Genomic DNA, 13,474 nt, shown 5'->3' with positions numbered 1-13,474 from the left:
CGGCCTCATGTCACCCACCAACTGGCCAATTGTCTACTCCGCTTTACACTTTACAGCTTACAGAGTTCACTCTTATTCGCAGATAGATAAATGGTATATTTCAGGATTATCTACGTTCATCCCGTTTTGCCGTAACTCCGTTCCTCTAATGGATGATATAACTCGTACTATCAGTTTGGTCGTAACTGCTTTACTCCATCTCAATCGTCGCCGGAGGCTTGCTGGAGATGTCATACAGAACACGGGACACTACACGAGTTAGCAGATATTCCTAGAGCCAGAAGAGGGTGTAACCTACCGCCGTGAACCTCGTTGATGATCCGGGTCGAGCACTGGCTCAGGAACTCGTTGTCGAAGGGGAATGCGCGCGCAGTCATGACTGCTATCTGTTAGTCCATCATCACCAAAAACATAATCCGCTCAACTTACAGTCGGTCGTCTCAACAGCACGCAGGATGATGATCTCGGCGTACACACGCTTATCACCCATGACACCCACCGCCTTGCTGGGGTCCAGGGCAGCGTAGGCCTGCGCAATCTGGTCGTACAGACCAGCCTCGCGGATCATCGAGATGAAGATGTGGTCGGCCCGGCGGGCAATCTCCACGCGCTCGGGGGTAACCTCGCCGAGAACACGGATGGCAATACCGGGGCCGGGGAAGGGGTGGCGCATGACCAGCTCGTGAGCAATGCCCAGCTGGCGACCCAGAGCGCGAACCTCATCCTTGAACAGCTCACGGAGCGGCTCGATGAGCCTCATACCCTGGCCGTCAATCATGCGCTCTGTGATAAATTAGCGAATTGCCAAAACTCCTCCACATCTGAAAAATACTCACGGGGCAGACCACCAACGTTGTGGTGGGTCTTGATGGTCGCCGAGGGACCCTTGAAGGAGATACTCTCGATGACATCGGGGTACAGAGTACCCTGGAGGAACCACTTGACCTTGGCACCCTGGTGCTCGGCCTCGGCCTCGATCTTCTGGGCCTCCTCCTCGAAGACGTCGATGAAGGTGTTGCCAATGAACTTGCGCTTCTTCTCGGGTTCAGTGACGCCCTTGAGACCGTCCAAGAAGCGCTTGGAGGCGTCAACGACAGTCAGGTTGATACCGAGGTGCTTGTTCAGGGTCTCCTCGACAATGTCGCACTCGTTCAGACGCATGCAGCCGTTGTTGACGAGCACGGCGTGGAAGCGGTCGCCGATGGCCTCCTTCATGAGCTTGGCAGCACTACTCTAATTAGAACAATTGTCTAGCCATTCAAGCGAATGCAGTGATTGACTTACACAGTGGAGTCGACACCACCGCTGACAGCACCCAGAACGTGGTCAGTCTCACCGACCAGCTTGCGAATGCGGGCAATCTCCTGGTCGACGAAGCGTGACATGGTCCAGTTCTGTTGAGCACCGCAGATATCGACGGCAAAGTTCTTCAGGATAGTAGCACCCAGAGGGGTGTGGGTGACCTCGGGGTGGAACTGCACGCCGTAGAGGGGCTTGGTCTGGTGGGCAATACCGGCATAAGGAGAGTTGGAGGTGGTGGCAATGGTGTGGAAGCCGGTGGGGAGCTTGACGAGCTTGTCACCGTGGCTCATCCAGACCTTGATCTGGCCCTCGAGGCCGGCGAACAGCTTGTCGACGTGGCCCTGGTCGTCGAGGCGCTTGGCGTGGAGGTCGGCGTGGCCATACTCACGCTCGGTACCGGCGTCGACGTTCTCCTTGTCCAGACGGTAGGCGATTTCCTGCAGACCGTAGCAGATACCGAGAATGGGGACACCGAGGTCGAAGACGGCGGGGTCAGCGTGGGGGGCTGCAGTTCAGATAGATGAGTATCATGGATGACTCTTGAAAGTGGTTCCGCGGGGAGGGTTCCGCTTACCGCCGTCCTCGTAGACACTGTAGGGACCACCGGACAGGATGATACCCTTGGGCTTGAAGGGCAGATCGGCGATCTTCTGAGTGCATGGCAGCATCTCACTGTAGACATTGATCTCGCGCAGTCTCCTGGTCAGGAGATGCGTCTAGGGGGGAGGATTAGTATGTGAGTCATGGGGATGGCGGGGTAATTGATGCACTGGGTGCGGCCGAGAGTGTGTGGCATCAGGGGAGAGCGTACGTATTGAGAACCAAAGTCAAGGATGAGGATGGTGTCAAAGGTGGCATGGGGAACCTCCTGGTCGGCCATTGTGACGGTGGGCAGTCTATCAGACCAATTGATGAACTTTCGACTTGCAGCTGAACCCGACAAGAAGAAGATCGTCCCATCTTTCTTTGCCGCTCGAGAATTTTTTTTTTCCCTCCCGGGCGGTGAGCACCAAATGCGGAGGTGATAATACCATCCAATAGGAAGACATCAAGCGAAGGCGGTCAAATTGATAACAAGCTACTAAGGTTATCAGTCACGTGTTAATTACATAATATACATAAGATAACTAACGTAATCAACGGTCGAACGGGCCACACGGTCAGGCGGGCCATCCTGAAATCCCATATAAAAGATGTCTTTTTGATTCTATTATATATCAACCAGTACTACTTCTATGAAGCTCTAACTTTGTAGATAGTTTATATATATAAGAATAAGTATTCCATGAATTTTTCAGATTTTTAGAATTTTTACTTTGATAATGAAACCAGATTCTTATATAATACATATAAATACAGATATTGTAATATGATAAGTCCATAAGTAAAAGTATATTCATTTTTAGAAGGTATATAGATATTATTTATATTATTTAAAATCTATATAGAAGAAATCTAATTCTTCTAGACCTGGATGGTAGAGATATATTATGTTTAAAAAGATATCTTTTGTATAGTATTACCAGATGGCCCGCCTGACCGTGTGGCCCGTCCGACCGTTGATTACGTTAACATATAACTAGCTGTATATGCATGCCAGCCCTAAACAGTAAACACAGGACGGACAAACAAAACTGGCAACATCCTCGACGAGCCCAGCATTTGAAACAACTCGAGAGTATGTGATTAATGAAAACGTAGATCACTCGTATCCCCCACCAACATGCTCAGAGTTCCCATCCTCGCTAGAATTACTCCCAAGGAACTCTGAAAAACTAAGAGCAACCGAAAGAACCCCACTAAGCCCGATATACACTAAAGCTGCGGCTCCTGCATCCCAAATACGAGCAGGACAAGAGATTTCCACCCTGAGTTTGGTTTAGCGGCGGACTCTGCCGCCTATTTTAGGTAGAAGGGTCTTGTGCTTCGGGGGACTTTTCTGCGCCGAGTCTAAACGGGGAGGGCACTACGACACTCTATTTGCTGAGAAGGGTGATTAGAGGACGAGGCTACGCTAAGAACCTTGAGAAATGAGGGTCTCGTAAACACGGAATGGAAGGGTTCTGGTCGTCAGGGGTCAAAGTGTAGAATGATTGTGAGACAGAAGTAGTACAAATTGGGCTGTTCCTGTCTGATTCTTTCTTGGTGGTATCATACATCTCTCTGCATCCTATCTATTATCTTTTCTTTCCTCCTATACAGTCTTTACTCCTACTCCTGATAACTTCTTCTCTTCTTCTTCCTCTTACTGTCTCTACATCTCTACCATATACAGATACACAAATAATTCAAAAGAAAAGAAACAGAAAGCAACCATCAAAATGCATTTCACCACCAGCACCCTCCTCACCCTCCTCCCACTCCTCTCCCTCACTACCGCCTCCGATGTATCAACCGTCTCCCTCTTCACTTACCACGCAACGACCACCGCCGCGGCCGGTATTCCTCAATTCACCAGCATCCCTCTCGGCGCGTCCATCATCTCCGCCAACCCGACAGCCACCACCATGGCCGTCTCATGCCTCAACGACGATAACTGCATCCTGCCCAGCCCCATCACCGTCACCGCAGGACCCTCCACATACACCCTCTCGGCCGTGTACAGCACCAGCGTGGAGGGCGTGCAGGAGGTGCTCACCATGGTCGAGGACTGCAAGATCACGGGCGTGACGCAGGGCGCGTCCTGCAGTGTGAGCTATGGGATCGAGGCGACGTATAAGGGGGTTAGTACGAGTACGGAGGTCAATACGGAGATTAGTGTCGCCAGTGCGGAGATCGGGTATGAGACTCTTAGTGTTACGGCGGGTGCTGATAAGTTGAGTGGTGCTACTGGAACTTCTACTGCGACTGCTAGTGGAAGTGGAAGTACGGAGACGGGCATGGCTGGACGGAATGTTGTCGGGGCTGGGGCCTTGGCTGTGGGTGTGGCTGTCGCTGGATTGGGGATGTTGTAGATTATATGATGCGTAATTATGATTGATTTGATTGATTGATTGCAAGGGGAGATGTGAGGGAGGATCTTGTTGGAGGATATAATGTTTATCTGGTTATTACGTTCATCTATGCTTATATGGTTGCTCATCATGCTCAGTTGCAACTACATGGCTAGCTACCATAGCCACTTCCAATATGTACAACGCCTCTATGTCAGCCTGGGAATCATACACAGTAGCAATATGTACCAATACAAGACCAGATGCATCTGGTCAGTGCCAAAAACTAACAGTAAAAATAATCAGAAATCATCCTTTTTGATATCCGGCCCGGGTATGAACATGAAACAATTATGATCATAAATCAAATGCACGGTAAGAACTATACCCTCATTAGCATCATCATCACAGCACGGGAACGCTGGTATTACTCACATTCATCACAATCAACATCGGTATGTCGAATACATCTCGCTTCACTGTCCAGCAGTACGCACATTCGACCTTGCCGTCCTTGAACCCTAGCTGGTTCATCCCCGCCTCGCTGGCAATCCCTCCCTTGCGCAGGTGGTTGTTCCAGCGCTGGCTATCCTCCGCTGCTGCGCCCTCCATGTCCTCCTTCGTCTTGTACTTCAACAGCTTGCACGTTGTCATCACGCTACCGCGCGAGTCGCCAAACGCCAGCCGTGCAAAATCCTCGTAGAACTGCACCACGCTGTCATCGTCCAACAACTCTGCCAGGAACACCGGCTGCGGGCGCCCGGGCGTGTTGTCCACTGTCGACCGGGGGGTGAAGCTGCGTGATGACGCCCCGGAGTTCGGCATTGACGAGCCACCCGTGTTGACATTGAGATTCGGCTCTTTGCCGAGCAGTACATCCTTCTTCCATCCCGTCAAGATACTGAACTCCTTGCCCACAGCAGCAATCTCACCCGTCCGACGGCACACGATGGTCGGCGTGCCGCACGCGTTGATAAAGTCCTCGTATTCCCACAACGTCCGCTGGAAGCACTTCTCCATGAAGATCAGGTCGTCCCGATTGAGCGTCTTAGTCGTCGCGATGAACGACGGCCGGATCGACGCCAGCGCCTTGGCGATCTGAAGCGTCTTCTGCGGCGGGAACCGTCGTTGGATGAATGCCGTGAGGCCATGGAAGCGGCTGGTGTATGCGTACGGCTCCTTGACGCTGTCGTAGATGGCCGACGGGTTACGTTGTCGTCGCCGCACGCCGACCTGCAGGTTCTGATGCTTCAAGCTCGGTGTTGTAATCATCGGTCGTTGTCCGTGCGGGGCTAACCCGTTCGACTTGCTTGCCACCGCACTGTGAAACGGGGTCTCTTCGAGTCCAGTCGTCATCTGCGGACTAGTCGTCGCACCGGGGCTATTGAAACTGGCCGGTCCGCTTTCGATGGCAAATGCATGCGGCGCATCCGCTTTGCTCAGATGACCAGGAATCGCGCTGCCTTGCCCGGACTGCGGATAAACCCCCGGCAGATGCGGTTGTCCCGGGGCCTGCCCGCTGGGCCATTCGTTGAGAAGCGGGTCCCCGAACATAAATGGCTGCTGGTTGCCCGGGCTTTCCCCAAAGCCTGGTGCCCCAGTGATGGGAGTTGAAGCATATTGTGCCGAGCCACTGCGCCCCATAGACCCGCGCTGCGTGGCCGAATCACTCGGTGAATCGCCCGCGCCCGTCGCCATATGTCCCAGCATGCCAAACTCTAACGCACCGTATCGGTTCTCAAAGTTCATGCTGGAAAGGTCAAAGTTGAAGAGAGCGGGGTCGCTGGGGTCAAAGAAGGGACCGGCGAACGGGTTTTGACCCTGGCCTGGGGGTCCGGAGACGCTCGTGGACGGTGGTTGCGGGTTGACGGAGGAGAGGCTGTTGGTTCGAGCCGTAGGCGTGGCCTTGAGGTTGAATGTCGGCGACACAGGCGATTGCGAAGGAAATGAGCCCTGGTTGATGGTATTCTCTTGGTAGACATAGGTAGTCGACTGGGGAGTAGGATAGAAGTTTGCGCCAGCGCTCTGCTGACCGGTCGCGTTCACGGCATTGGCGCCATTCCGAGAGAGGGGCAAGCTGTTGCGCATGGGGTTGTTGTAAAACGTCCCGCCAATCCCCGGCATCAACGCTCCATCCGGCGCGTCGTGGAGGTACTTGGCCTTCTTCCGGACCCCGTCGTGACACGCATCCTGGAGCCCGCGCTTAATGCACCGCTGACACGGTCGCTCATCACCTATGCGAAACCTCGATTAGTTTGCAAGTTCAGTCAGACGCGCAGAAGACATGCGCCGCTAGAGTGCGCATGTATGGGCGCTAAACGCATGTGTAATTGGAGAGTAAAAGGTTGAATGTAAGCAACGCTGGAAGTAAGGTCAGTCGTACCGCAAGTCAAGTGTGCGCGCTGGCAAGCAAAACACGCCCGTCTCGCCTTCTTCCTCCGGGGTCTCGACGGGTCTTTCGGGTTAGGCTTCTGGCCGTTCGCGGAGGCACCATTTGCAGTCCCGTCGCCGTTGGCCTCGGTCTTCGGCTTGTCGGCCTGTGCTCCGGCAGCACTAATCTCCTGACTGGCTTCCGTGCGCTCAGCCGACGGAGCTGGGGAATCTTGCTCCTTCGGTTCCGCGTTCATATCGGCAAACAATTGTAACCGAGGTGTATGTGTGTGCGATACGGCCGTTATCAATCCGTCTAACCGGGTAGTACTCCGCGTCGTGAATCGAGGCGATCAGCGACAGGGTGAGTGAAGCAGCTGCAAGGCGGGCGAGCGCGTGGGGTTGCCACCGTAAATTTTGAGCAAGACTGACTGCCTTTTGTCGCGTTGCGAACCAGCGCACAACAGAAGGAGATCTTTGTCGAGAGTCCACTGATCAACCTCACCAGGCCTTACTCTGGGAGTCGCAAAGAAATCGGGCGTTGGCCGGTCGGGCGCATAGAATCCACACGACGACGGCTAGGAATCGGCTGGCGTAGTGGTGGTGGTAGATAGATAGTAGGAGGGTCGGCGACCACGAAGGACCTTGCGTGTGCTCAGTCAGCAGCAGTCAGAAAGTGAGACTGACTGTTGCAATGCGCCGAAGTGTTTTCCTATGGGGTGTAGTGAAAAGTGTTCAGGAGAACAATGGTAAAGTAAGATTCCCTTTTACTTTTTTTTAGTCTCTTCCTTGTATCCTTTCTTTTTCTTCCCTTTTTTTTTTCTTTTTCTTTTTCCCGAAATTCTATGTCACGCGGCAGGTAGTGGCAATGAGTAGCGTCGGTGGAGCGAACGACTTGCCGGGGCTGCGGGGAAAACCTGTTGTATCCAAAGGGTCGAGATGGAGCGGATCCGATGAGCAGCGGCGCAATGCGAGTGACGCTGTCAAGAGGAGGGGAGATGATATATACGAAAGAGGGGAGAGACTAACAGGAGGGGTATGAGAAGAGGAGGGGAGAGGAGGGAAAATCGAATGTAAGTGGTTAGGAAAACGCGGGGAAGGATTGGAGGAGAGGAGAGACGAGAGAGAAGGAGGAGAGAAGAGTCACTTCAGTATCGTAGTCAGAAAGTGAGAGAGTGCGACCGACGGACTAAAGGACGAGGCAGAAAAAAATTCATGACGAGCGAACGAACTCGCAGCCAATTCAAGAGTTTCAACACGAGCTGCTTCTTCTTGCATGTCTTGTCAGGTATCGTCCCGGTTGAGCCCAGTACGTTACCATACCGAGTGAGTGAGTGAGTCGCGTGTCTGTCTGTTCGCAATGACTGGGAGCTGACTCCCCGCGCATCAAGCTGCTAGTCAAACAAATACCTGTCTATATCTATAGCCATGTTCCATCTAATGGTTACTATATAACAGAATCAGCAACAGCGAGCTGCTCTGATGTTCTTACTTCCGAGGCTAGAACCAAATTTGGAGTCCTCAAATCCAAGGCACTTCGGTACTGGAAATAACCACGGATACCATACATGAGCTGAGCTTACATGTGCTTCCACGGCCTCTCCGCATGTGATGGCAGAGAAACATTGCATCGGTTTCACTTGACCCGAGTATATCTCAGGTCAAGAAGTCTATCTATCTACCTCCTCAGAGACGGTTCGCTGGTCATAATTAGTAGTCTTAGCGTAATTGAGTCATTATTCAAACAAAACGAATACTAGCAGCAACTCAAATAATTGACAAATCCCCCCAGACCCGACAGACTTGCCTTCTGCCTCTTAACAGTCTATACCCGTTGGGTACATACATACATACTAAAGCATCGGCGAGGACGATGGCGACCATTATGCACATCGGCATACCTACTGACTGGTGTTCGGCCCGTGCCGATAACAAAAAAGCAATTGTCGATAGTAATCTCGGGGACATGCAGTCAGTCTGATTGATGTAGATTCCAGAATTCGGAGTAGAAGAGCCTAGATACTTGACAGGAATCCACTGGCCACGCGAGGTTCACGACCTACTAGACTACTTAGAGACACCGAGCGACCACCTTAATCATGTATGTACTATGGTAGTTAGACAGAGCACGAACCATGACAGCATGTCTAGCCCAAAGTATCGCTCGCAAATAGTCAATGCAGGTCTAATTTAGTATTACCCAAACCCACACCATGACTTTACATACTATGTAGTCAACTACATCCCCTCACACCCCATTGCAAGTAACAAGCAGTAAAGAAAATCAAACACGAAACTGAAAACCCACAGGGTCATTACAATACGGTCACTACGCCCATTTACTACTACTACTAATACTCGTAATCTAGACTTGCTTCAAACACAAACAAATCCCTCAACTATCACCCGACTCACCAATCACAGCTTTTGTCTTCCAGCCTCTTCCAAATCGAAACAATCTAAAAGTCATAAAATCAAATCCTCCAATGGATTTTCATTGCGTGCTTTGAAATGAGCCATTTCTTGCCTTTGCTGTTCCGGGCGGGCCCGATTAGTCGCCCGAGAATTCCCGAGGGGTTTGTATGAAGAACTCTTCGTGTACTTCGTATTGTCTGTGCAAAGTGTATGTGGTGTGTGGTGGCTGTGATCGAGGTTGCCGAGGTTAGTTGACCAACTATATTATTTGTTTTAATGGGGTTGTGGAACAGGTTGTATTATCACACAATCAACACAAGTTGGGTTGGGTGTCATGGGTAGGGGAGGATACTAGCTTTGCAGGAATTACAATGGGTGCTCGTGAGCTGCAGCATATCTTACGTAGCCGGGACGCTGTTTTGCATGCGTATAACCATGCCCGTAGAATTGTCGGTATTCATGCTTCTAATCAACTAATTACTCTATAACATTATGGTCTACCTTGAAAGAACCCTCAGGCTTTGTCCGCTGTCACCATGCCTATCGGTCCACTAGTAAGCCCGCGTACGCATATCCACCCAACCGAAAGTTGCTGTCTATCACTGACCGACTTTTGAGAACGTGCCTAGAAAGAGCTCCAGGCGCGTGAAAATGAGAAGTTTGCGCTGCATCACATCGTATGGAACCCACAGCTATGAGCTCCTGCCGTCCCTTAGGTGGGTATCTACCGTGCAGCAAATCGGCTCTTCTGCCGAATCCGATTCCCGTAGCGGAAAAAGATATACCTGTCCGTCAAATCATGTCAATGAGGATGGTCACCTATACACCACAAACTATCATGCATAAGATTCTGGAGGTGAGGGGCGCAAAGAGTGCTGTTGTGACTACTGTAGAACAGAAGTGCAAGAACAACGCAGTCCAACAGCGCATAGGGGTTGGTATTGACAAGGACACAAATTGTGCACTTACGGAAACGGCGCCATGACAAGCGTCAGAAAAGCAAGCAGCGAGGTTGCCCAGTGATAACCCAGGTTGTTGTACACTAGAGCCAGCAGTTAGCATGTGGCGGCCAGGTTATGCTGTGTCATTGGACGGAAGTATTTATAATAATTATATATAGCTCGTGGGTGAATCGTAGTAAAAGTGAGTAAAGTTCAGTGAACGAGTCCACTTCAGTGGCAGTAACACGACGAAAGCCATATATCACAAGTTGTTAACTTACTCTGTATTCCGAACAGTGGAAACACTCCACCAAATATGGAGCGAGCAAAGCTGTTCGCCGCTAAAGCGCTTGCTGCATAGGTCGGATATGCATCAACCAAGAATGTGAAGATCCCCGAGTATACAAGAATCGTCCTAAAGGATGAGGAACCCTTGTAAGTAACAGGAGCGCTACAATGGCCACTGATTCAAGGCGTGGAAATACATACCCAGCTCCAAATAACGCACTTCCAATGAGTGGGGCAATCCAGTGTACATGAGGGTAAATGGTCCAAGCAAAGATGAATAGCCCGATGGTGACAAGTGGACCTCCAGCGATAGCTGTATACTGACCGTCAGAGCAAGCGAGTCGGGCTGCAGACAGAATGACATATGACATACCTGGCGGAAGCCGCCACTCCGGTTGGAAATCATCAGACCTTCCCACAGCTTCTTGATGTTTCAGTTCCAGGCGGGTATAGTTGCGACGCCAGAACGGATCGGAGAATATAGCAAAGAGCATTCCGACGAACAGGCCCAGGAAGCAAAGACCACGCTGCCACAGCTCAAACCCATATACAGTTTCGAAGACCAACTGAAACGCACCGAAGAAAAGATAGAGTATACCCAACAGGATGGCGGAGAAGATGCAGAGGTTGAGGCACATCGGTTCTAGCGTCAAAAGCAGCAACGGCCTGTAGATTGACCGCAAGACGGTCTGCGCAACTGAGCGATTCAGCATCTCTATAGGTGCTATCCATCTATCATCCCCGGTTTCTTTGCGGAGCTGCTGTGCCTTTCGTCTCAAAAGCCTAAGGAATAAGTCAGAGGTCTAGATTCCAATGTGTTTTTCGGCCCTTACACTGGATGATAAGTCTCTGGTACAAAGAAGCAGATGAGAACTAATAAGACTCCCGTCCAGATGAGAAGCACATAAAAAGTCCACCTCCTGTTGAGAATAGGTGATCAGCCTTATTCAAGCCTGCAGTATCAGGAAGCATACCATGTGGTGAACTGATTGATGAACCCGCCAACCCTGCAAGGCTCTGTCAGCGGATACAACAGTGTTTGGGTGTTGTCGAAAACCTACAATGGGCCCACCTCAGGACCAATAAATGGAGAACTCGTGTAAAGCATCATTGGTGCACTTAGCTCATGACGGGCAAATAGGTCACCCACTGTGCCACCAGCGACACTAAGAAATGCGCTCCCAGCAATGCCATTGAGAAAGCGGCATACAATCATGGTCTGGATGTTTTTGGCCACGGCGCATGGTATCAGCCATATCAAGAAAAAGGTAAAGGAGCAAAGATAGATTCGTCTTCGGCCATAGAACTGACAAGGGCCGGCGAGTTAGCAATCATCGTGGGCGTGGTGCTTGGATAATGTACAAACCTCCGACAGTGGCCCTAAGAACAGTGGCCCGACAGCTTTGCAGTCATGTTAGTGTCTCCTATTCCAAAGTTCTGACAGTATGGTTCTAACACACCAAGACCCCAAATAAAGAATGATAGACCCAAGGTTGCTATCTCCCGCGAGCAGTCGAACTCCACCATTATCTGGTCATAGGTGACAGTGTACATTGAAGAAGTGCAAGTCCTACAGCCATCAATCAGCACCAGACCAATAGCCGTGGCTTCAGGGTCCGACTTACACGCATAAGGAGCCTGCTGAGCATATGATCACGATAAGCCAGCGTCTCACCGTGTTAAAATTGCGCGGGTTGCTGGGGTCATTGTCGTCCCAACCGACAACGAAGCTTTCTGAAGCATCAGAAGCTTCTTCATCTTTGCTGCTCAGGACCCTCTCCGCAACAGCTTCTTCATCGGCAGTTTGATGGCTGTACCCGTCGTTTAAGCTCCAATTGCGTTCGAGGGGATGTGATGAAGCAGACTGGTGTCTGCGCAGCCGTTCTTCATAAGAGGAGGTTCGGGCAGTGATGGGAGCGAACATGCCATCAACATTGTCTTCTACCTTCTCTTCGTCTAAGTCTTCTCTGTCAGTTGGCTCTGCGCTTGAAGAGCGTTCACCCGTGCACACGTCGGTGCTTTCTTGTAAGCTTGCCGCCCGCTCCGTTGCAGACATGGCCGTCATTAAATCAGCGAGGTTCCTATAACTGTCCCTGCTCTTGCTGTCAGACTACTGGAAAGTGAGCAATCACAGGCTGGATACTAAGGATCACCAAGACCGACCGGAGAATTTAACCAGAGGCCAACCGATCTGCAGCCGGAGAATTAAGCCGTTCACCGGTCAGAGAGTTTGGCACAAAGCTTGTTAAAGCTTGGCTGTGACAAGAAGAATATAAGGAGGAGAAAAGACAAGACAAGCCCAGGACACCACACTTGAGTGTACTTGCGCGTTGGAGCGAAGGCAGTGAAAAGAAAACCTCAAGCCACCTTCAAAACAGTACGATCTTCACGGCCAATCCAACGGCAGGGACCAGTACCTATGATCCGGGACGGCGATCAGAATATGGATCGTTCCAGAGTCACGGCAGGAGGATGAGTGGGTTAAAAGACTGGCGATAGAGAGGTAAAGTCGGTCGAGCTAAGAAAATTAGTTCAGGTGTTGCTGATTGCTTGGGGGAGTTTGTCTCGCCCCTCGGCCTCGGGGGAGAGCCGAGTGGGCTCCAACTGAGGGAAGAACACCCCGAGCTTGCGAGCTACTACTACTATCAACTCCCAGATGCTGCTCTGCTAGCGTCTTCGGTATCAGTGGGCATAAATTGAGGCGTCAGTGTTCTGGAAATGGAGGAAGAACCAGCGCCGGTGAGAGGGATTTGACTAGGACTGCTACTGAGGTACTATCTATCTATTATCATATCTCCAAGAGTATAACTGATCTATGTGGAAACCACCCCCAGGTCTGTCTTGTGTTTCTCCGCAACGGTTGCGGAAAGCTTTCCCCACGTGGGACCGCCGCCACCCGAAAGCTCTCCCTGAGTCCCTGCACCTGAATAGTAGTACTGTCCGAATACTGCGGAGGATTGCGTGCTTGCTACATGATAATAAGTTGATATTGATAGTATCAATTTTTGATTCTGTCTGATTGAAGCACAATCTGAGGGATACATCCCATGCGCATCGCTGGGCTGGTTTATTCGAGTTCTTCTATTACACTAAGCTACCTATGGTCCAATTCGCCCAACGATCAACAGGGCATCAATCCCAGCCCTCCAGCAGAATCATAATAGCCGCCTTTTCAGTCCCGGAAGAAAAGATTCAAGTTCCAACAATTGAAGAAGAATAAGAAAA

At 50.9% G+C, this 13,474-nt stretch overlaps 5 protein-coding genes across 5 annotated transcripts, besides 1 other annotated feature; 2 read left to right on the top strand and 3 right to left on the bottom strand.

The window, feature by feature from the left end:
• Nucleotides 1-190: 190 nt before the first annotated feature.
• Nucleotides 191-2,182, bottom strand: An02g14520 (uncharacterized protein; the record flags this gene model as incomplete). The annotated part of the gene is made up of 7 exons (XM_001400544.1): nucleotides 191-249; nucleotides 299-379; nucleotides 430-783; nucleotides 837-1,228; nucleotides 1,285-1,807; nucleotides 1,877-2,018; nucleotides 2,114-2,182. The coding sequence occupies 7 exons, from the start codon at nucleotides 2,180-2,182 to the stop codon at nucleotides 191-193; spliced, it is 1,620 nt and encodes a 539-aa protein (XP_001400581.1).
• A 250-nt stretch (nucleotides 2,183-2,432) lies between these two features.
• Nucleotides 2,433-2,871: a mobile genetic element (Remark: Vader is flanked by 44 bp inverted repeats (IR);~Title: transposon Vader - Aspergillus niger).
• Nucleotides 2,872-3,623: 752 nt separating this feature from the next.
• An02g14500 (uncharacterized protein) lies at nucleotides 3,624-4,256 on the top strand (the record flags this gene model as incomplete). Its single annotated transcript, XM_001400543.3, has 1 exon — nucleotides 3,624-4,256. The coding sequence occupies one exon, from the start codon at nucleotides 3,624-3,626 to the stop codon at nucleotides 4,254-4,256; it is 633 nt and encodes a 210-aa protein (XP_001400580.1).
• Nucleotides 4,257-4,599: 343 nt separating this feature from the next.
• Nucleotides 4,600-6,862, bottom strand: An02g14490 (uncharacterized protein; the record flags this gene model as incomplete). The annotated part of the gene is made up of 3 exons (XM_001400542.3): nucleotides 4,600-4,617; nucleotides 4,671-6,469; nucleotides 6,619-6,862. The coding sequence occupies 3 exons, from the start codon at nucleotides 6,860-6,862 to the stop codon at nucleotides 4,600-4,602; spliced, it is 2,061 nt and encodes a 686-aa protein (XP_001400579.1).
• A 611-nt stretch (nucleotides 6,863-7,473) lies between these two features.
• On the top strand, nucleotides 7,474-10,005 carry An02g14480 (hypothetical protein; the record flags this gene model as incomplete). The annotated part of the gene is made up of 9 exons (XM_059746808.1): nucleotides 7,474-7,641; nucleotides 7,719-7,914; nucleotides 8,064-8,145; nucleotides 8,226-8,300; nucleotides 8,430-8,527; nucleotides 8,603-8,706; nucleotides 9,258-9,266; nucleotides 9,368-9,473; nucleotides 9,713-10,005. The coding sequence occupies 9 exons, from the start codon at nucleotides 7,474-7,476 to the stop codon at nucleotides 10,003-10,005; spliced, it is 1,131 nt and encodes a 376-aa protein (XP_059605736.1).
• Nucleotides 10,006-10,192: 187 nt separating this feature from the next.
• Nucleotides 10,193-12,305, bottom strand: An02g14470 (uncharacterized protein; the record flags this gene model as incomplete). The annotated part of the gene is made up of 9 exons (XM_001400540.3): nucleotides 10,193-10,376; nucleotides 10,451-10,562; nucleotides 10,623-11,032; nucleotides 11,083-11,169; nucleotides 11,224-11,256; nucleotides 11,311-11,555; nucleotides 11,616-11,650; nucleotides 11,710-11,819; nucleotides 11,875-12,305. The coding sequence occupies 9 exons, from the start codon at nucleotides 12,303-12,305 to the stop codon at nucleotides 10,193-10,195; spliced, it is 1,647 nt and encodes a 548-aa protein (XP_001400577.3).
• Between the last annotated feature and the right edge of the window lie 1,169 nt (nucleotides 12,306-13,474).

This window comes from Aspergillus niger (genome assembly GCF_000002855.4).
Source record: "Aspergillus niger supercontig An02".
NCBI lineage: Eukaryota > Fungi > Ascomycota > Eurotiomycetes > Eurotiales > Aspergillaceae > Aspergillus > Aspergillus niger.
Note: the sequence above shows the minus strand (reverse complement) of the source record. Positions and strands in the feature narration are given on the sequence as shown.